The following is a 19,472-nucleotide window of genomic DNA, read 5'->3' as shown; positions in this document are numbered from 1 at the left end:
GGGGGCGGGGAAAAGGGGTGCCTAAGACCACCCCCCACCCCCACCCCAACACAGAGACTGGCCTCTGTACCAGTCCCAGGGTGGCTCCGATGTCCCTTTTAGCCCCAACACTGGGGCCTCTGAAATGCAAAGATCTCTCAGGCCCTCTCTGCCTCTCCCGGCCTTCCTCTGACAGAGATTGGCTCTGTGGCCCCTGGATATTTTCCTTGGTGTCTCCGGCCACCACCACCACACCTCTCCTCTCACAAGCAGCTTGCTCAGTACCTTCTCAAGCAGGGGCCTGGGTCCTGAGAGTGCAGCTCCTTCTCAGGGTCACATGTCTGTCTCCCTTGCCCCACACCCACCCCAAACCCAAGAGACTCGGGCAATTGTAACTGGTATTGTCTCATTTTAAATTAACTTTAATTGTATTCAGATTATAGGAGTAAAGCACACACACTATAGGAAAATAAGCTTAGGAAAGAAATGATGAAGGCTGTCCTACAGTCCTTTCTGTCAGAGACAGCCACATTTTCTTGCTGGTGGTCTTCCATCTCAACTGATTTTGTTGCCTCCTGTCTGGGGGGGGGGGCAGTCTGTCCCCCACAGAGCAGCTTCCCTGCTCAAGACCCTTGAACGACCTCCACTGCCCACTGCCCCCGCCCTCCGGGGCCAGCCTGGTCCTCAGGGGGCCCCCTCCTTCCGCCCTGCTCCAGCTCAGCTACCTGGTGGCCGGTCCCCCAACGAGCCCTGCCTCTGTTTCTTGCATCAGCCCTAGGATCTGTCTGGTGTTGCAATCTCTGCCCTGCCCCCACCCGCACAGGGCCATCTTCACCTCCAATCCTACTGTTCCTTTGAGGCCTGGGCTAGGCTTAGTCACTTCCTTCCTGAAGCCTTCTGAGCTGCATCCCACCCCCTCCCCGACCAGAAAAATAGAAAAAATATCCTAGAAGGACCCTTTCTCTTTTTGGTCCATGAGGAAGCGGAGAGTGTCAGTATTTTTGACCAAACGACTGCCTTCCTGAAGTATCTTTTTCTAACATCTAAGTGTTTGTGGCTCTGTCTTAGTCAAGGAACAGTGTCTGGCACACAGGCCTGTGCCTGCTTTATGGGGGCGGCGGGGGCGGTGGGAGCCTTTTGCCAGGGCTGCAGACTGAGAAGGAGTTCTGAATGCTGTGGACCTCCTCAAGGCGAGGCCAGCCTGGAGAAGGGGAGCCTGAGGGGAAGCAGCAGCTTGCCAGCCCAGATGGGGGATGCAGGCCTAGGTAGCTGCAGGACCCCGCAGGGGCAGCTGGCTCGGAACCTGGGTCTCGCCCCACATGGGGTGGCCTTGCTTGGAGACTCGCTGAAGGTCCCCAGGGCTTTGCACACTGCGTCTTCTCCCAGCCTACAGTGTGTGCGGTGTTGTCCAACCTGGCCCAGGGGTCAGGCCCCCCCATGAGCCTCAGCTGTGGTGCTGAAGAACAGTTTGGGTCCTGGGCAAGACAGGTGCTGCCGGGGTGGAGGTGGGGTGGGGTCTCTTCTCAGGATTTTTGCATTGTGGTATTTTGAGTTCAAGAAAATAGTACTCCAGGCACAGCTGGGTGGCTTGGTGGGTTAAGGGTCTGCCTTCCGATCAGGTCCTGGGATCCAGGTGGTTGGGCTCCCTGCTCAGTGGGGAGTCTGCTTCTCCCTCTCCCTCTGCCACTCACCCTGCTTGTGCTCTCTCTTTGTCAAATAAATAGATGGAATCTTTAAAACAAACAAACAAACAAACAAACAAACAAGATAGTCCTCCAGAGTACCATCTGATGCCCTCAAAAATGGTTCTGGCTTCTGCCTTCATGAGGTCTGTGCAGAGTGGTGCTGCTGTTTCTGGATGAGACGGGCAGGGGAGATAGGGGCACAGGGGAATCTTGGGCTGGTTCCGAACTCCAGCCTTGTTGTTACCAGGCCCTGCCGGCCTTCTCCGGAGCTTGCCTTTCCCATCCCGGCTCAGCCTCAGAGCTAGTTATCTGCAATGGGCGCAACAGTGAGGGTGTTTCCTGGCCCCCTCTCTGCCTTAGATGTAGGAGTCTAAAGGGGACCAGGCGACAGGCACTTTTGAGTGGAGGAGTTCAGACTGCTAGGAGCATGGCAGAAGCCACGCCTGTCTTTGAGGGTGCTCCCCTCCCTGTGCCTCTCTTTGTCTGGATGGCCCCAGAAGAGAGTGGGTACCGACGGAGTCCAGGAGCACCCTGGGATCCAATCATTCCCTGAGCCAGTGGAATTGGCCTTTGTCCTGTCTGTACCTCTCAGAATGTCGAGGGGGCAAGAGCAAGGGTATGAGCCAGAGGGTAAGTGTACAGATGCTGAACTGAAGCCATCTCCCATCTGCCTCTCCCCTCTTCGCTGGCCTCCTTGGGTCAACACGGTCTGACTGTCCACCCAAGGGGTGTCCTGCCGACCCAGGAGGCCATGTCCCCTCCTTAGAGAATAGTGGCACCTGCTATAGTTGCCTCAGGGAACAGAGAAGGACCACAGACCCTGTGCAGAGGGGAGAGTGGACAGGCCCCGCTCCCCAGCAGGCTTTCTCTTTGGGCCTCTGGGACAGGCCTGAGGAACAGGATGGGTTTCTGGATGGCAGAGATTTCTTCTTCTGAATGAAGGAAGGACAATCATCCATTGGAGGGAGGGTTCTGATCTAGGGGGTCCACAGCCCTCCATTAGGATACCTCCCTAGAGACTGTGCCTGGAAGCCCCAGCCAGCAGTGGGCTGAGTCCCCACCATAGGCCTGCAAGCATGGAGTCTGGAGGTGACGGACTGAAGAGAGCCTGTCTCTCTGTGCTCTTTCCAGGCCTGCTACCTATGCCACAGCCTGCTGATGCTGGCCGGGGTGGTGGTCAGCTGCCAGGACATTACTCCAGACCAGTGGGTGAGTCTCCCAAGAGGCCGAGATGGAGGCCAGCCCACTGTTGGGAGTTGCAAAGAGTGGGAGGCTCTGAAAGAGTGGGAGGCTCTGAAAGAAGTGGGCCTAGGGGAGCCAGGCTCCCTCCTCCTCCCAGGGTCCTGCAGGGCATTCCCAGGGGATCCTGACCTGACCTCCCAGTGGCTGCCCTGTTCCTCTCCTCCCTTTCCCGCCCTACTTCTGAGCAGTCATTCAAATGCATCCCTCTTTCTCTGATTTCTTGCCCCCTCCTCCCGTTCTGTGGAGGGGCCTGGCCTATGTAACACCTTCCTCCATGCACTCCCCCCACCCCTACAGGGGGAGCTGCAGCTGCTGTGCATGCAACTGGACCGTCACATCAGCACCCATATCCGGGAGAGCCCCCAGGCCATGCACCGGACCAGACTCAAGGACCTGGCAGCCCAGACCTATATTCGCTGGCAGGAGCTGCTGGCCCACTGCCAGCCCCAGGTGGCACCCCCTCTGGGCCCTAGACTTGGGAGGGGAGGGAAGTGGTCAGGCAGGCTGACCAGAGCTGGCAGCCTATCCACCCCCATGGCAGCTTCTGACTGGCAGGTGGGTAGAGATGCCTCAGAGGACCTTCACCATGGTCACGGAGAAGCCAAGCCCCTGGCCAAATGCAAAGAAAATCTTCGCCCTGGAGAGGAGGAGCAGTAAGCAGCGCCAGGAAGGGGCACCTTAGGCACCAGCTTTTCCCCCTCTGAGCGCTTGCCTTGGGGCCTGAGGCTGGCCTCCTGCTCCTACTCCTACTCTCAGCCTGCCCTGGCTGAGGTGGCAATTTCAATTCAATTCAATTCAATTCAATTCCCAATTTCAGGAGCAACAAGCTCCATGCCCCTGATTTTTGTCAGGCTCTCTTAGGGAGCCTGGTGAGCATCTCTCCTCCCCTCCTCCCTCAGCTCCCAATATCTCTATCCTCTGACTTCTCTGCTCATCCTTCCTCCTGTAACCTCTGACTTGGGGCTGACACATTGGCCACAGGCTGTGGCTTGGGTCTCAGATTTCGCAAGTCTCTGAGAAAGCTGGAGAGCAGACCTCACCCTCAATCCCTGAGGAACTAGATCACACTAGTCTCTGGTGGGAAACAGCATGTTTGTCATGAAAAAAAAGGGAAAAGTGCTTTGTGGCCTGGCCATGTCAGGGGGCAGGCCCCACCTTCCTGTCACACTGCTCTGGGCCTTCAGGCCATGAGTAGAGGGCACCCAGACAGAGCACCCATGTGCTGTGCTCAAGTGGCCTGTTGACCCGCCATGCCCTCTCCTGGATGGGGAGCCGCAGGACTTTTGTAGCTCAGCTACAAGGGCACAAGGAGGCCTGTAGTGGGTGTTGACGCTGGACAGTCACCAGGCCCCAGGGCCATCGCATTGTTTTCCTCCTTGCCACAGGCCCAGTACTTCAGCCCCTGGAAAGACTAAAAGAGCAGGGCACAGCTGGTCCCCAGCTTTTGGCTCTGGCTGGAAGTGAATGGGGCTCAAGCAACAGGAGGAAGTGAAGAACAGAGGCCAGAGGAGGGCCAGTATGATGAAGTGAGAACCTGCTTCCACACTGGCCCTGACCCCCACCGGGCAATGGATATGTCTCCCTCCCTGCTCCTCAGCCCTCCTTCCCTCCCAGCTTTCTCCTCTGCCCCAAGCCCTTTGTCTCCAACTCTCCGGTTTCCCAGGGCCTCCTGGGCCCTCCCCACCGTCCTTCCTCTCTCTGTCACTAATGTGAGCTTTCTTTGTACACACTAAAGTCTTATTTCAGCATCAGTGGTTTAGAAAATTTCCTTCAACCCCTGTCCTGAGGGCTCTTGCCCAGGGTCCAGTTTCCTGACATCTCTCTACTGGGACTGTGCTGAGACAGTCATGTGACGTGGTCCTCTTAGGCTCCTCCCCCTGTCCCAGAAGGCTGTTTGTAAATCCTGAGGGAAGTTATTCCTGTCAGAAACACAGGCAGGAGGGCTAGGGAGGATGGGTTTGGACCTGATCTGGGACCATACCCCCCCACCCCTTACTCACTGCCCTCTCCGGGGACAGTCCACAGACTGAGCTGGCGGGTCAGGAGTGTAACTACACTTAATTCAGTTTATTGTTGAGTTCTGAAATCAACTCCACAGACTTAGAAGTGGGGGATGGATGGTAGGAGCCAAAAGACAGTTCTGGATACTGCTGCTGCTTTCCCTCAGCCTTACCCTTGCTCTGATTATTAAGGAAGTGCTGGATGTCTTTGACCCACCCCCCCTTGAGAAGCAAATGGGCCCTGAGCAAGCCGGCGAGATCCTTGGGTATGCCCATTCTCTGTCTACTCCTCCAACCCCAAGAATCCATTTTAGCACGCTCCTCCCAACTCTGGGTTGGGAGAGGGTTTTGCAGGGTCCATAAGACATGGAAATAGCAGAGGATCACCCCTGCACCCCTGGCCCATGCCCATTCATCAGCTCAAGCCAAGCGTGTGCCGACAGCTTCGCCATGGCTGGTGCTTACGACTTTCTCTGTTTATGTGCCCCTTTCCCTTGTACTTTTATGCCACAGGGGCAGGACAGGCTAAATAGGAGAAAGACTCCCCCTATATAAAGGACCTTCAGGGCAAGTGGCTCAATTTGCAGACCTGCAGGGTAGCCCATCACTTCCTGGGCCTGTCTTATTTATTTGTTTGCTTGTTTTGTTTTACTTAAGTAGGCTCCACACCCAGCGTGGAGCCCAACTCAGGGCTTGAACTCATGACCCTGAGATCAAGACCTGGGCCAAGATCAAGAGTTGGATGCTTAACCTACTGAGCCACCCAGGTGCCCCCCGGGGCTGTTTTAGACACAGCTGCCTCCCTCCCCCAGAAGGCTGGGACCTGGGACATCTATAATTCAGAGGGCCTGAGCACACAGCCGAGCGCTGGGTGCCATACCGGTCGTCGCCCTGCCATGCTCCCTTTGCCAAGTGACAGGTGGAAGAAGTCCTTGGCCAGGGTGACTTGGATGCCCAGATGACTTGACTGAGAGTTCTGGTTTCTGTTCCTGGCCACATCACAGGGCCCCCTGGCCAGGGCACCATGGAGGCCCCAGCGGCATCAGGTAGGCCTGAGATGGTCTGATAAAAGTGAAGGCTCTGATGAGGCAGCCTCCTTCATGTCCCTCTAGGCTGCCCCGACTTCTGACACTGTACATCCTGACAGCTAATCCTCAGCTCTTCGGTATGCTCTGGAAACCTGGAAATCACCTTTGAAATTTCCCCCCTTTGTTCTCACTGCCAAGGGCAGAGAGGGAAAGGTCTAAGAGGCTGAACTGGGGAGTTTCCAATTCTCGAAGCTGTCCCTACCTGGCTCCGAGAAAGAGATCATTCTGTCTATCAGCACAGACACCCGGGGCCTTTCTCCCCAGTCCTGGTCCTTGAGCACTGAGCCCTCCTCCCCTGTTCCCCAAACACACTTGTCCCCAAGGGGGAAACAGATACCAAGGAGAAAGAAGGTGTTGGTGACTACTCAGTCCCTCCAGAGATCTAGCGGTAACCTGAGCAGAGGGGTGTGCTTCAAGGTCACCCAAGGGCGTCCCATATCCCCTGGGACATGTAATGGGCCCTCACTGGAACTGGCTGGAGGCTGACCAGTTAGAGACTCGGTCTCCTCTAGGCCAAGAATTCCACAGTGCTGCTGGCGACTTCACCACTTGCTCTTTCCAGATCCTTAAGCCCCTGGGAAAAGGCTGAGGGATATCCTGATTGAAGGCCCTGGAAACGCAGCATCCGGGGCTGTGATGACGGATGTTTTCCGGCTTCCTTTTGGTGATGGTGGCAGGGAGGGGCTGGGAAGGGAAAGGCTTCCCAGGTGGACAACTTTGATAACTGTCTTCTAGGAGGAAGTAGAGGAAGTCCTTTTCCTATGTCCCCACTCACCTCAGTCCCCAGCCCTCCAAAAGATCCCTGAAGGGTGGCTGACCCAGGCTTTCTCATTTCCCCCTCTGTGAGCTAACAACAGCTCTCGGATCCTTTGGAAGTTGGCCAGGAAGTGCTCACTGGAGAACCCCAGTGTGAACCCTGGGCTCCACTCTGGTCTGAAAGCTGCCTTGCAAGAGCTAGTGGTAAGGAGCTCAAGTGAGGGACACCATGGCACATGACCAGTGTGTGGGGGAGAGACTGGGAGGTTGACTTTCAGGCAAGACCCCTGGACCCATCTGTAGGGACTGAGCTGAGTCTGAGCTGAGCTGCCAGTGGATCCTTGGAGAAACTCGGAAAGCATTTAGCATATGTGGGCTTTCCTTGACTTGGCCACAAGCAGATGAGCAAGAGGGTCTATCAGGGCCTAAGGCTTGAAGCATGGGTACTTTAAATAGAATATGCCAGATAGGCCCTAGGGAGACATGACAGGTACAAGAGACTTTCCACCTTCTCCTTCTTCTTCCTCCTCCTCCTATTCCCCTCCTCCTCCTTCTTCTTTCTTCTTCTTTTCTTAATTTAAAACCCAGGAATGTTCATTTTTGACCGGTTGTACTTTTTTTTTTTTTTAAGATTTTATTTATTTATTTGACAGGCAGAGAGAGAGGGGGAAGCAGGCTTCCCACTGAGCAGAGAGCCCGATGTGGGGCTCGATCCCAGGACCCTGGGATCATGACCCTAGCCGAAGGCAGAGGCTTTAACCCGCTGAGCCATCCAGGCGCCCCCTGTTGTACTTTTATTAAAAAGTATGAATCATGAGCAAGTAGTCAGGCAGGAAACTTTATCCTCTGCCCACCCACCCATGGAAAAGGGCAGTGCTGGAAATTAACAGCAGGAAATGAGTGAAGGTAGAAAAGGGGAGTGGGGTGGAGAGCTGCAGCATATTTGAGGAGCATTTGGGAGGGAAGGGCTCCCTGAGTCTGTTAGCAGGAACAGAGAAGCCTGCCATAACATACAGAAGACTGTCCCTGCCAGTGAAACCAAACCACCTTTTGAAACTTTCCACTGGGGCTGTCTTGCAGGTGGAGCTCTGCCTGGTGGGGGTTGGAGCAGAGGTGAGGGAAAACAGCAGGAGACGAGTTGTTTAGGGCTTAAAGGTTGTCCAGATGCACTCTGACTTGATGGAAAGACAGGACTGGGAGTCCCAAGACCTGATTTAACATCCTGACCTTGCTAATTATCTACGTTACTTTGAGCAGGTTGCTTCATCCTTCTGAGACTCATTTTTATCTGCAAAATCAGAGACAAAGATACCTGCCGTTTGAACGGTGGTCAGGGTGGATGATGTGAGGAAATGAATGTGAAGGCAGGTGGCAAAGTGTAAAGCACAGAACAGATATGAGTGCTATCTGCATATCAGTTCACCTCCACTCAAAAAGACACAGGGTCTAACCTGGAGGAGGCGTCACCCCCAACTCCCTCCCAGCCATCAGAGGCAGAGCCTTCCCTGCCCACCCATGCTAACTGTTAAGGCTTGCCCTCTATCTCCAGAATCTCCAAGACCATGGCTTTTTTTTTTTTTTTTTTTTTTTGCCTAGTGGAAAGGAGCTGGGAAATAAGGCTTTGGCCAGTTCAGGAGAAGGGCCCTTTATGTGTACCAGCAAAGACCCAATTGTTACTGAATCCAAACTGGGCTGCTTTTCCCAATTATCTCCACTACTCTTCTGGTCTCCATTTTTAGATGCCAAGTTTTAACTCAGAACAAAAGCTCCTGTCGGGACTGATTTATAATGCAGATTTGCTGACGGGGCCCTCCAGTGTTCCTCTCCTCCAGGACTGCGCCCGCTTAAAGTCCCCACCAAAGCCTTGGGGCTCCAGTCTCTTTACCTCTGTCCTTTGCCCCTAGCCAAGAGGAGGCATCTGTGTCTGGGTGCCGATGGGGCGGCTTCCCTGGGGTTTGTCCACTTGCCCAGCTCTGAGGACCAGCTGGCAAGGTCCACGCCAGCACCACTCCAGCGGAGCGGGCCAGAGCTACAAGTGACTTCTAGGAGCTGCTGTGGGCGGAGGCAGGCGGTTCTAAAAGGTGGTAGCTCTCCAGCGCGCCTTCCCCTCAGCTGCTTTCATCTGAACTTTAGGACTCGTGTCACTTGTTACTCAGCCTTCTGGCATCAGAAGGACTCATTTCTTGGGGGCAGGCTCTGTGCAACAGGAGTCTCCCGGAGGGCTGTCTTCCGGGGAGCTAGTTGGGCAAGGGCGCTGCTGTCCCTCTGTGTGGAGCATGAAAAACAAGGAGCAGACTCTCCGGAGATTACTGGGTCTAACTGGTTGGTAAGACCGGTTCCAGTCTGATTGCGGGGGCCAGCTGGTGTTGGGGCCAAGAAACGAAGCAGAATTTCGGGCCAAAAGACCCATTCTGGTCTGCCCCAAAAAGGAGCCTCGATTTCCCCGGCACCCCTCCCCCGGATACTCGCCCCGAAGGGGCTTGCCCGCGTTGGTTCCAGTAACTGCAGAGTGGGGAGCTCCTCGGCCCCATTCCCGAGCCCAGCTGCCCAGCCTTGGGGGACACTTCGGAAAGACCGGGTGAGTCCGATCCCCTCAAGGCAATGCCCGGAGTCCCTCCCTCGCCCCACCTCCCCGCGCTTGTGGCGTAGACCGCGACTCCGAGGCGCAGGGCGGCAGGGCGCGGGGAGGGGCAGGGGTCCGAGTCCGCCGGCGGGGAGCCAGTGGTGGGGGGGGGGCGGGCGGGTCGTGGCGGGTCGCAGCCCCCTCCTGGGCCGGACCTCGCGTCCCGCCCCCGGCCTCCGCTCGACACCCCCCACCCCGCCTGACGTCAGGGGGGGAGGGGGCGGAGAGCGGCGGCAGCGCTGGTGAAAGACCCGGCGCCCGGCGCGGTGGCGCGGGGAGCCCGAGCCCAGGGGCGCCGAGGAGAGCCGGGACCGAGGGGCGGTGGCAGAGGGGACAGCGGAGGAGGGCGGGCGCGCGCAGGCGGGCGGCGGCGCGCGGGTAGGGGCGGACCGTGATCCGAGCCGAACGCGAGGGCGGCGCCCAGGGATTCAAGCCGCGAAGAAGAGGTGAGTGAGGCCAGGGTTGCGCGGGGCGGGAGCACCAGGGCTACGGGGCCGCCGCTTTGTCCCCTGACTCGCGCAGGAGCCGCCGCATGCGCGAGGGACAGGGTCTGGGGGCGCACGGAGGGCTAGCGGCGGGGACAGCAGTCGGTCCGAGATCCTTCCTGCGCCCCCCGCGGGCTGGCCGGCGGGGGCTCGGGAGCCGGGCAAGCCGTGCCCGCAGCCATCGCGTCCCGAGGCGCGCACTGGTCTAGGAGAGCGGGGCTACGCGGAGCGGGGGTCCCCTGTGCTGTAGGGTCGGCGGCCAGGATCCTCTCCCAGGCCTCCGAACTGCCCCCGGCTCCCCCACCCCCGACGGAAAGTTTGGGGCGGGCTTGGACTGAGGCCGATGTTGTGGGATCGGATTTCCCTGCCGCGGCCCCCCGCCCGCCCGACCGCTCCGCTGGGGAGGCGGGTTGTCCTGGAAAGCCAAGCTCCCGACCCGAGCCTGGCCGCCCAGCCCCTGACGGGAGCGCCCGCCCTACAGCCGCGGAAGCGCCGTTCGCGCCCGGCTGCTCGCGGTGGGCTAGGGTAGGGGGGCGCACCGCCTGGGCCCCGCGCTCCTCCTGCCCCCACCCCACCGGCTGCTCCTGCTTCCGCGCCCTGAGAGAAGCTGGGGGTGGGGGCATCGCCGTGCTGGCCGATTCTCGGAGCGCGCCGTAGGGTCCGGCCCGAGCCTTGGGTAAGGGGCAGAGGGAGGGCTGGGGGTGTGTTGGGGGAACGGAGGAGGGAGGGGTGAACGTGTGCTTAGCCCCCCGCCCTTCCAGTGCTGGATACTGGGCCGACAGGGGGCGTACGCCGGCCAGGCTCGCCACGCTCCCTGCGCCGCCGCTTTGTTTGCATTCAAATCCCGGGAGCTGGGGGAGGGGAGAATCTGGGGTGAGTGGGTGACCAAGGAGGAGGTCTTGGCGGGGACCCTTTGTTTTGGGGTGAGCAGGTCCCCAGCTTTTGTGTCTCTGTGCCCGGCACTGGAGGGCTGGGGCACTGGCAATTAATGTAGATGGCTTGCCCAGGCCGGGGTCCCAGGGCGCAATCCCTGAGTTGGGAAGGTTCGTCAGACCCGGCGGGGGGAGCGCAGCAGGCGCCGGCCCTGCACCGGGCGTCCCCGGCGGTCGGAGCGCGCTCCCCCCCCGTCCCTCTACTCCCCCCACCCCCGCCTGAGAGCTTCGCCGGGAGATCCCTGATTAGACCGGAGCCGGCTCTGTTGTCCCGCCGCCCCAAAGCGTGAGGGCTAGTGTCTCCTAGGAGGCTGTGTAAGGAACAGGATGAGGCCCTGGTCATTTCCACGCCCATCCCACCCACTTCCTGCCTCCCGTCTTGGGCAACAAAGGGGCCTCGGGAAGCTGGGCCCCTTAGGCTCCCGGCCCCACTTCGGCCCTGATGATTTGGATTAAGGGTTTGGGGCTCTGCCTGGCTATTGTCTGGGGGTAGGGGAGAGGCTGGGGCCGGGACCCCCGCAGGGCCGGCTCCATCAGGTGGGGGGGAGCAGGGGAGGGGTGGGGGGAGGGGGGCTTCTGCAACCGCCCACCCACTGTATGCCCCTTTACCCAGCCGAGGGGTGCCAAAAGATCTTGGGACTGGCTGGAGCCCGAGTGGGGGAAGGTCCTGCTCCCAGAGGTTATTTTAAGAAATCCTCAAATCTGTCAGGCTTGAATGTGAGGGAAGGGGTCCCCTTTTAATTTCTTAAACAACTTCCTGTTGGGAGGGAGTGGGTGAGGGCCTGGAGGCCAGAGAAGGTTTCTTGGAGTGTCCAACCCTCCAGCTGACTCAGCTCCTCCCCTCCCCTCTGGGATTCCCACCTCTTTTGGAATCTGTGGGGGCTGAGGCCAGGTGTTTGGGGGGAACCAAGTCTCTGCTTCAAGGATTGGGTAAGGAGGGAACCCAGGAGGCTCCTGGGGAGGCTGATCAGGTCATATGTCCTGTCAGTTTCTCCTGGCATGGGCTTGTGTGGGCCCCCTTCCGGTCTATTTTCTCTGGCTGTGATTCTGACCCTTTCTTTTCCCCCAGCAGGGCAGCTGGCCTGGAGCTTAGAGGCATTTGCCATGGCCCCACACTGGGCTGTCTGGCTGCTGGCAGTGGAGCTGTGTGGCCTGGGCATTCGGGCTGAGATGTGGTGGAACCTGGTGCCCCGGAAGACCGTATCTTCTGGGGGTGAGTGACTAAAGTCCTGAGGAGGAAGACCAGTGTGGGGAGGAGAGGCCAAGAGGGACTGCAGCGGGGAGAGGAGCAATTGCCCCTCGATATGCCAGCTTTATTCTGCTCTCAGGCTCAAAGCCTACAGGTGACACAGCTGTCCAAGAAATGGGAGTGAGTGGCCCCAGGGACCCAGAACTGGTAGTCCTGGGATATCCCTTCTTCAGATGATTAGGACTTGGCTGCCCCTGTTATGCAAGGAAGAGAGACCCTTCTCTTCTGTATCATTCTCCCCATGCCTTACTTGTGGAACTAGCACTTGCACTGAGAGCCCACTGAGAGAAAACAGAGCCCGGATGGGCATAAGGCAAAGAGTGTCATCACCCCCCTCCCCAAAGTCCTCCTAGCTTTTTGCCCCCAGGAGCCCCCTTATTAACCATAATACACCCCCTCTGCTACCTTGACACTTGTGCCCTCTGGTGGCTCTGGATGTGTTTACGCACGTGCTCCTGGTGGGGGGAACAGCAGACCTGACAGTCCTTTGATAGTCTTTTTGCACACGCACACACCTGTATTAAGAGGTGATGTCAGGTTGTTTGTATCATCAGTGCACTCTGGGGACCTGGGATGAGCTCACCTCCCACAGGCTCCACTCTGGTGCTAATGAAGCCCTCCCTTGCTAGCCTGTGTCTGGCTCCAAAGGCTCAGGCTGATTTAGGGGGACCCTGAGGACAGGTGGGCAGCTATTTGGGGGCTGATGTAGGAATTCTCTGTCGTAGTGTCGTAGTGTCATAGTGTCTTGCATGGTGAATAGTAACAGGGCTTCAGTGCCTTCTCTGGTCCCAGGCCTCTGGTTCCCCCAACCACCCTGGCCTGGCCTCCCAGCCCAATTCAGTCTCCCTCATTCCCACCTGTCCCAGTGGCCAGCTGTGTTTGGATCTCTGGCAGCCTGGATTTGGGCCCCGCTGGACTGAAGAGTGTCCCCAGGCAAGCAGTGCCTATAACTTCAACTTCAGAACCCTCTGCTGTGCCAAATCCCAGGCTGGGGCCTGGCCAGAGCCTGGTGTGCGCAGCGGGTAGCAGGCAGCAAAGAAGGAAGCAGTAGCAGAGGAAGCGGGGAGGGGGAAGAGCCCAGTTCTGCAGCCAGAGGTGCTGTTGACCCTGAGAGTGAGGGCCATCAGTCTGATGGCTTCCTCTGGCCGGAAGCTGTGGCTGAGATATCCTTCCTTCCTCCTCACCAGCCCAGATTTGCTGCCTCCCAGGCTGGGAAAGGCCAGGGAGGCTTGGAGGGAGCTGTCAGAGCCAAAAGGCTATTAGAGAAGGCTCTTTATTGCCGGTCAGGGTGCTTAGCTGGCATCCGCTTGTGGGGCGCTAGCTGTAATGTGAGGCAGCAGGGGTGATTAGGCCCAGGAGACCACCATACAGAGGAAGGCTGATTCTGTGGGGAAAAGGATGCCTGGAGCCCCGGGAAGGCCTCTGCCCATTTCACCACCCTGCTCACTCCCTCTCTTGTCTCCCCGCCCACCCCCGCTTCTTGGCCCTGCAGAGTTGGCTGCAGTAGTCCGGCGGTTCTCCCAAACGGGCATCCAGGACTTCCTGACGTTGACCCTGACTGAGCAGACAGAGCTTCTGTACGTCGGGGCCCGGGAGGCCCTGTTTGCCTTCAGCGTGGAGGCTCTGGAGCTGCAAGGAGCGGTGAGAGGTGGGGGAGCGGGAGGCACACAGGTGTGGGGAGAGTGGCAGGACCCAAAGGGGCGTAGCCTGATGAAGCTGGCCCCTCAGCCCTGTTCTTCCCTGTGGAAATCTTTGCCCAGTTTCCATTCCCACCCTTCTAGCAGAGCAGACACGCTGCTTTCCCTCCTCTGCAGCTTTGCAGCAGTCTGGGGCTTCTGTTCTCTGTTACACTCCCGGGCAGTGGGGACTGTGTACGCTCCCTTCTGGTGTATCCATGTAGCTGCCACGAGCCATGCCTGTGGCACATACTCAGGGCACGTGTTCAGTGGCTACTTGGGATGTTGATGTCTCCCCCCACCCCCTTCCCAGATCTCATGGGAGGCACCTGCTGAGAAGAAGGCCGAGTGCATCCAGAAAGGGAAGAGTAACCAGGTGGGTGCTCAGGATATGGCCAGGAGAGCCAGAACCACCTCCCCACAATTCTGTTGGCCAGGCCTGCAGTTGTCCCCCACCTCCACCCTCTCCCAAGGGAGAGGTCCTTGTGTCAACCATGTCCCATGTTCTCATAACTTTAAGTGAACCCCTTTCTCTCCCCAGACGGAATGTTTCAACTTCATCCGCTTCCTGCAGCCCTACAACACATCCCACCTGTACGTCTGCGGGACCTACGCCTTCCAGCCCAAGTGCACCTACATTGTGAGTGCTGCTTTCTCCCCTCAGCCCCCATCCTCGCCCTACTCTGCCCACCCCCGTACCCGCCACGGGCGCTTCCGCATTGTCTCTTCCCTGCCCCTAGGACATGCTCACCTTCACTTTGGAGCGTGGAGAATTTGAGGATGGGAAGGGGAAGTGTCCCTATGACCCAGCTAAGGGCCACACCGGCCTCCTTGTGGGTGAGTGGCTGTCCCCACGGCAGGCTGGGGGAGTATCCTACCCCCACTCCACCCCCACCCCTCCGCCTGCCATCTCATTGTGGATCTGCGTGGCCTGAACAAAGTTTCATGTCACTTCTGGCCTGCCTGATCCGCTGTCTTCCATAGACGGCGAGCTGTACTCGGCCACACTCAACAACTTCCTGGGTACAGAGCCAGTTATCCTGCGCAACATGGGGCCTCACCACTCCATGAAGACAGAGTACCTGGCCTTCTGGCTCAATGGTGAGCCCTGAGGAGCTTGCGTGGGGCCCAGGGGGAGCCATGGGTGAGAGGCCCTGCAGCACCCGCCCTGCTAACCCTCCTCCCCTTCCCGTAGAACCTCATTTTGTAGGCTCTGCCTACATCCCAGAGAGCGTGGGCAGCTTCACAGGGGACGATGACAAGGTCTACTTCTTCTTCAGCGAGCGGGCAGTGGAGTATGACTGCTATGCAGAGCAGGTGGTGGCTCGGGTGGCCCGTGTCTGCAAGGTACAGAATCCTGTGGTGAGTGGGGAGCCCCGGGAGGCCTGGTGGCTCAGCGGGCCTGCCCAGCAGTGCCCCCTTCTATCTGCCAGGGGGACATGGGGGGCGCGCGGACCTTGCAGAGGAAGTGGACCACATTCCTGAAGGCAAGGCTGGTGTGCTCGGCCCCGGACTGGCAGCTCTACTTCAATCAGCTGCAGGCTCTGCACACCCTGCGGGATGCCTCTTGGCACAATACCACCTTCTTTGGGGTTTTTCGGGCACGATGGTGAGTTGGCTGGGAACCTTGGGGGGTGGGGGGGAGGGGGGTTGCTCAGGAGGGATGGTTGGGGTTGCAGGCCACTGGGTAAAGGCTTAAGTGGTTCGCTGATCGGAAGGCAAGGAGGATGTTGGGCATCTGCCCCTCTCTGAGTCCCCCCTCCCCCAGGGGAGGTGTGCAGTGCCCTTGCCCCTGCAGTAGGTTAGAGTCAACATGACATCACACATGGCCATGACTGCTTTGTGTGTGGGGAGGGGGCTACCTTCCTGGTCCATGACATGAGCTGGGGTAAAGTGGACACCACACCTCACCCTTTGGTTCCCTCCTTGCTATGACAGGGGCGATGTGGACTTGTCAGCGGTCTGCGAGTACCAGCTGGAAGAGATCCAGAGGGTATTCGAGGGTCCCTACAAGGAGTACCGTGAGCAAGCCCAGAAGTGGGGCCGCTATACCGACCCCATCCCCAGCCCACGGCCTGGCTCGGTGAGTCCTTCAGGATGGGGATGGGCTCCTGCCCTCAGCTGCAGTAGCTCTCCACCATGCTGACAGCTCTCCCCTCCTCCCCCCTGCCCACGCCCCGCCCCCCACTCCCCAGTGCATCAACAACTGGCACCGACGCCACGGTTACACCAGTTCTCTGGAGCTGCCGGACAACACCCTCAACTTCATCAAGAAGCACCCACTGATGGAGGAGCAGGTACGGCCCCGGTGGGGCCGGCCCCTGCTCGTGAAGAAGGACACCAACTTCACCCATCTGGTGGCTGACCGGGTCACAGGGCTTGACGCAGCCACCTATACAGTGCTGTTCATTGGCACAGGTAGGCACCTGGGGAGGTGGGTGTGGCTGCTGGAAACTGGGTAAAGGCCTGTGTGTGTCGGGGCAGGGAGATCTAGAGATCCTCCAGGGGCCCCATGCCCTCTCATTCTTGCCTGTCCTCCCCAACCACCCACAGGAGATGGCTGGCTGCTCAAGGCCGTGAGCCTGGGCCCCTGGGTCCACCTGATCGAGGAGCTGCAGATGTTTGACCAGGAGCCTGTGGAAAGCTTGGTCCTATCCCAGAGCAAGGTAATAATCAGGCCCTGTCCACCACTGTCCCTACACCTTCCCCCGTCTTTGTCTTGGCCAGGACAGGGCTGGGGAGGCACTAGAACACAACTCGCTTAGCTTGGGGCAAATTCCAGGAAACGAGCGTGCTAACGGAATCTGTGCTCAGCGGCTGGCAGGCATTATATATAGCCAGGTCCCCGTGGGGGCAGTGTTCCCAGAATTGGGCCTTGGCAGCGGCTTGCCACGCTTCCGTCAGACCCCTTGAGGCTGTGCTGTGCCTCTGTAACCTACAGCCTCTTCTCTATGGTGCTGCGGTGGTCGGGGTCCCTGGGGCTCACGCTGCCCTCATGCTGCTGGCTGTCTTTGTGCCCCCATCCCCCCCAAGTCTGGCCCTCCACTCCCTTTGCTGTTTGCCTAAAGTGCTGCTTGCACCTACCCTTCCCTTCCTTCTGGCTAGTTTGTGACTCCTGTGAACTTTCGTGTACTCGCCCTTGACCAACTGTCGTGGCTCAGATTGTTCCCCAGAACATTGAATAATGGCAGAAAGAAAGTCCGTGGTTGAAGAAACACGGATTGGCAGTGAGCATTCAGAGGAAAACACCTTAATGCTGTGCCCATGCTATTATGAGGACTGATGGGCCTAGCGGAAAACAGGCTTCCTGCACTATTTATACTGCACTGAAGCGTGTGTGTGTGTGTGTGTGTGTGAGAGAGAGAGAGAGAGAGAGAGATTATATTCCTCAGCCTCGCACTTCCACTGTTCGGCCTAAGAAGGTCATGTCTCTAAGGTGCTTAGGATTGTGTCTGGCTTGTAGTAAGCCCTGGGTGCGTTCTTCAGTCCTTCGATTTCCCTCCTCAGAGTTTAGCACTGCGTCCTTCGTCCTTGGGCCCCTTTGCCCTCGTGCTCCCACGCAGCCATCAGAGCTGCCCCCCCAGGCCATGTCCCGCCCTGGCTGAACCTCCCGCACCCCGCTTCTCTTGCAGAAACTGCTCTTTGCAGGCTCCCGTTCTCAGCTGGTCCAGCTGCCCCTGGCCGACTGCGCAAAATACCGCTCCTGTGCCGACTGTGTCCTCGCTCGGGACCCCTACTGTGCCTGGAGCGTCAACACCAGCCGCTGCGTGGCCGTGGGTGGCCCCTCGGGGTGAGTGGGGCTCGGCACGTGCTGGGACCCGGGTGGGAGCAGGGTGGTTGGAGCCCCAGTGCCCATGGACCCTGTTTCCCCAACCAGGTCCTTGCTGATCCAGCACGTGACGGTGTTGGACACCTCAAGCATTTGTAACCGTGGCAATAAAAAAGGTGAGTTGCCTTTTTTCTCCCTCTCCCCAGTAGGATGGGCCCTGGGTTTCCTGTGCTAACTCTGCTCACTCTCTACTATTGCAGTCAGGCTCACACCCAAAAACATCACCGTGGTGGCAGGCACAGACCTGGTGCTGCCCTGCCGCCTCTCTTCCAACTTGGCCCACGCCCGCTGGACCTTTGGGGGCCGGGACCTTCCCGCAGAACAGCCTGGCTCCTTCCTCTATGACGCCCGCCTACAAGCCCTGGTCGTGATGGCTGCCCAGCCCCGCCACGCCGGCGCCTACCACTGCTTTTCGGAGGAGCAGGGGGCACGGCTGGCTGCCGAAGGCTACCTGGTGGCCGTGGTGGCCGGCCCATCGGTGACCCTGGAAGCTCGGGCGCCCTTGGAAAACCTGGGGCTGGTGTGGCTGGCTGTGGTGGCCCTGGGGGCCGTGTGTCTGGTCCTGCTGCTGCTTGTTCTGTCGCTGCGCCGGCGGCTGCGGGAGGAGCTGGAGAAGGGTGCCAAGGCAGCGGAGAGGACCCTGGTGTACCCCCTGGAGCTGCCCAAGGAGCCCACCAGTCCCCCCTTCAGGCCTGGCCCAGAGACTGACGAGAAGCTCTGGGATCCCGTCGGCTACTACTACTCGGACGGCTCGCTCAAGATTGTGCCTGGACATGCGCGGTGCCAGCCCGGGGGCGGGCCCCCCTCTCCACCTCCTGGCATCCCCGGCCAGCCCCTGCCTTCTCCAACACGGCTTCACCTGGGGGGTGGGCGGAACTCAAATGCCAATGGCTACGTGCGCTTACAGCTAGGAGGGGAGGACCGCAGTGGGCTGGGGCACCCACTGCCCGAGCTGGCCGACGAACTGAGGCGCAAGCTACAGCAGCGTCAGCCACTGCCGGACTCCAATCCCGAGGAGTCCTCCGTATGAGGGGCCCCACCGCCTCGCAGGGGCAGCGTGGGACACGTGGCTCCTCCGTTTTTGCACAGGCACCAGCTACCTCAGGGACATGGCGCGGGCACCGGCTCGGACTGGGGCGGACCCTGCCCCGCACCCGCCCGGCCATGAGGACCTGCTCCGCTCAGCACGGGCACTGCCACTTGGTGTGGCTCACCAGGGCACCGCCTCCCAGAAGGCATCTTCCTCCTCTCTGTGAGGGGCTGTGAATCACGGACACATGGGACCCCAGCCGCCAAAACGTTTCAAGGCAGAAGTTGGAGATGTGGGTGTGTTTGTATCTAGGTGTATGTATGTGTATGTGGGTGTGTGCATGTGTGTGTGACCTAGTCTTGTTTCTCTGTGTGCGTGTGTGTGTGTATGTGTGTGCGTGTGAGGTAGTCTTCCTTTTTCTGTCCAGTCTTCCCTTGGCCTGGGGTCCTCCTGGTGAGTCATTGGAGCTATGAAGGGGAAGGGGTCGTATCACTTTGCCTCTCCTACCCCCCTCTGTCCCCCGTGGGGGTCAGTGATGTACATAATGGGGGTGGGCTGGGCAGGGTGCTGTGCCCCTTTTGGGAAGTCCAGGGCTCTGGGGTGGGCCTGGTCCTGCTCCTAGGGCTGTGAATGTTTTCAGGGTGGGGGGTGGGAGATGGATTCTCCTGTGTGTTTTGGGGCAAGGGTGGGAGGGGCCTCCCACTTGGCCCTGGGGTTCAGTGGTATTTTATACTTGTCCTCCCTTATTGGGCTGGGAAAGGTTGTGTGGGGGGAGGGGGAGGGAGAAGGAGGGAAGAAGAGAGAGGGTGGGCATGCTGTGGATATTGCATATCCTCTCCCAGCCCTAGGAGGAGGGCTCCTAACAGTGTAACTTATTGTGTCCCCGCGTATTTATTTG

The 19,472-nt window shown here is 58.9% G+C and overlaps 2 protein-coding genes across 9 annotated transcripts in view; both read left to right on the top strand.

Moving 5' to 3' along the window:
• The window catches only part of FAM178B (family with sequence similarity 178 member B), a 111,698-nt gene extending 105,218 nt beyond the window's left edge, over positions 1-6,480 (top strand). For 2 of the 3 annotated variants that reach the window (XM_059134661.1, XM_059134662.1), the window contains 3 exons: positions 2,796-2,873; positions 3,204-3,356; positions 4,292-6,476. In XM_059134661.1, coding sequence (XP_058990644.1) covers positions 2,796-2,873; positions 3,204-3,356; positions 4,292-4,321 — 261 coding nt within the window. In that variant the 3' untranslated portion in view covers positions 4,322-6,476. Of the gene's footprint in view, positions 1-2,795; positions 2,874-3,203; positions 3,357-4,291 lie in introns of all 3 variants that reach the window. The other variant, XM_059134663.1, reaches the window with a different exon arrangement.
• Positions 6,481-8,791: 2,311 nt separating this feature from the next.
• SEMA4C (semaphorin 4C) lies at positions 8,792-19,221 on the top strand. Of its 6 annotated transcripts, none has more exons than XM_059134658.1 (15): positions 8,792-9,328; positions 11,860-12,003; positions 13,532-13,680; positions 14,029-14,091; positions 14,257-14,355; positions 14,456-14,552; positions 14,700-14,816; positions 14,911-15,062; positions 15,149-15,324; positions 15,654-15,798; positions 15,911-16,133; positions 16,269-16,381; positions 17,348-17,505; positions 17,593-17,660; positions 17,745-19,221. In XM_059134658.1, exons 2-15 carry the CDS (start codon positions 11,895-11,897, stop codon positions 18,572-18,574), a joined length of 2,499 nt encoding a protein of 832 aa, XP_058990641.1. In that variant the 5' UTR covers positions 8,792-9,328; positions 11,860-11,894; the 3' UTR covers positions 18,575-19,221. The 6 variants fall into 6 exon arrangements, with proteins under 6 accessions (XP_058990641.1, XP_058990639.1, XP_058990638.1 ...); XM_059134656.1 differs by having other exon boundaries at positions 8,793-9,328; positions 11,863-12,003; XM_059134655.1 differs by lacking the exon at positions 8,792-9,328 and adding an exon at positions 9,696-9,819.
• The last annotated feature ends 251 nt before the right edge of the window (positions 19,222-19,472 follow it).

This window comes from Mustela lutreola, chromosome 9 (genome assembly GCF_030435805.1).
Source record: "Mustela lutreola isolate mMusLut2 chromosome 9, mMusLut2.pri, whole genome shotgun sequence".
In the NCBI taxonomy this organism is placed as follows: Eukaryota; Metazoa; Chordata; class Mammalia; order Carnivora; family Mustelidae; genus Mustela; species Mustela lutreola.
This window is presented reverse-complemented; position numbering and strand designations above follow the sequence as displayed.

What these genes read in the sequence shown, in the direction of transcription:
- SEMA4C (XM_059134658.1), top strand. Translation starts at nt 11,895, where the DNA reads ATGGCCCCACACTGGGCTGTCTGGCTGCTGGCAGTGGAGCTGTGTGGC. An exon ending in GGGGTTTTTCGGGCACGATG is followed by an intron (nt 15,325 to 15,653) that starts GTGAGTTGGCTG and finishes TTGCTATGACAG; the next exon opens with GGGCGATGTGGACTTGTCAG. An exon ending in TGGTCCTATCCCAGAGCAAG is followed by an intron (nt 16,382 to 17,347) that starts GTAATAATCAGG and finishes CTTCTCTTGCAG; the next exon opens with AAACTGCTCTTTGCAGGCTC.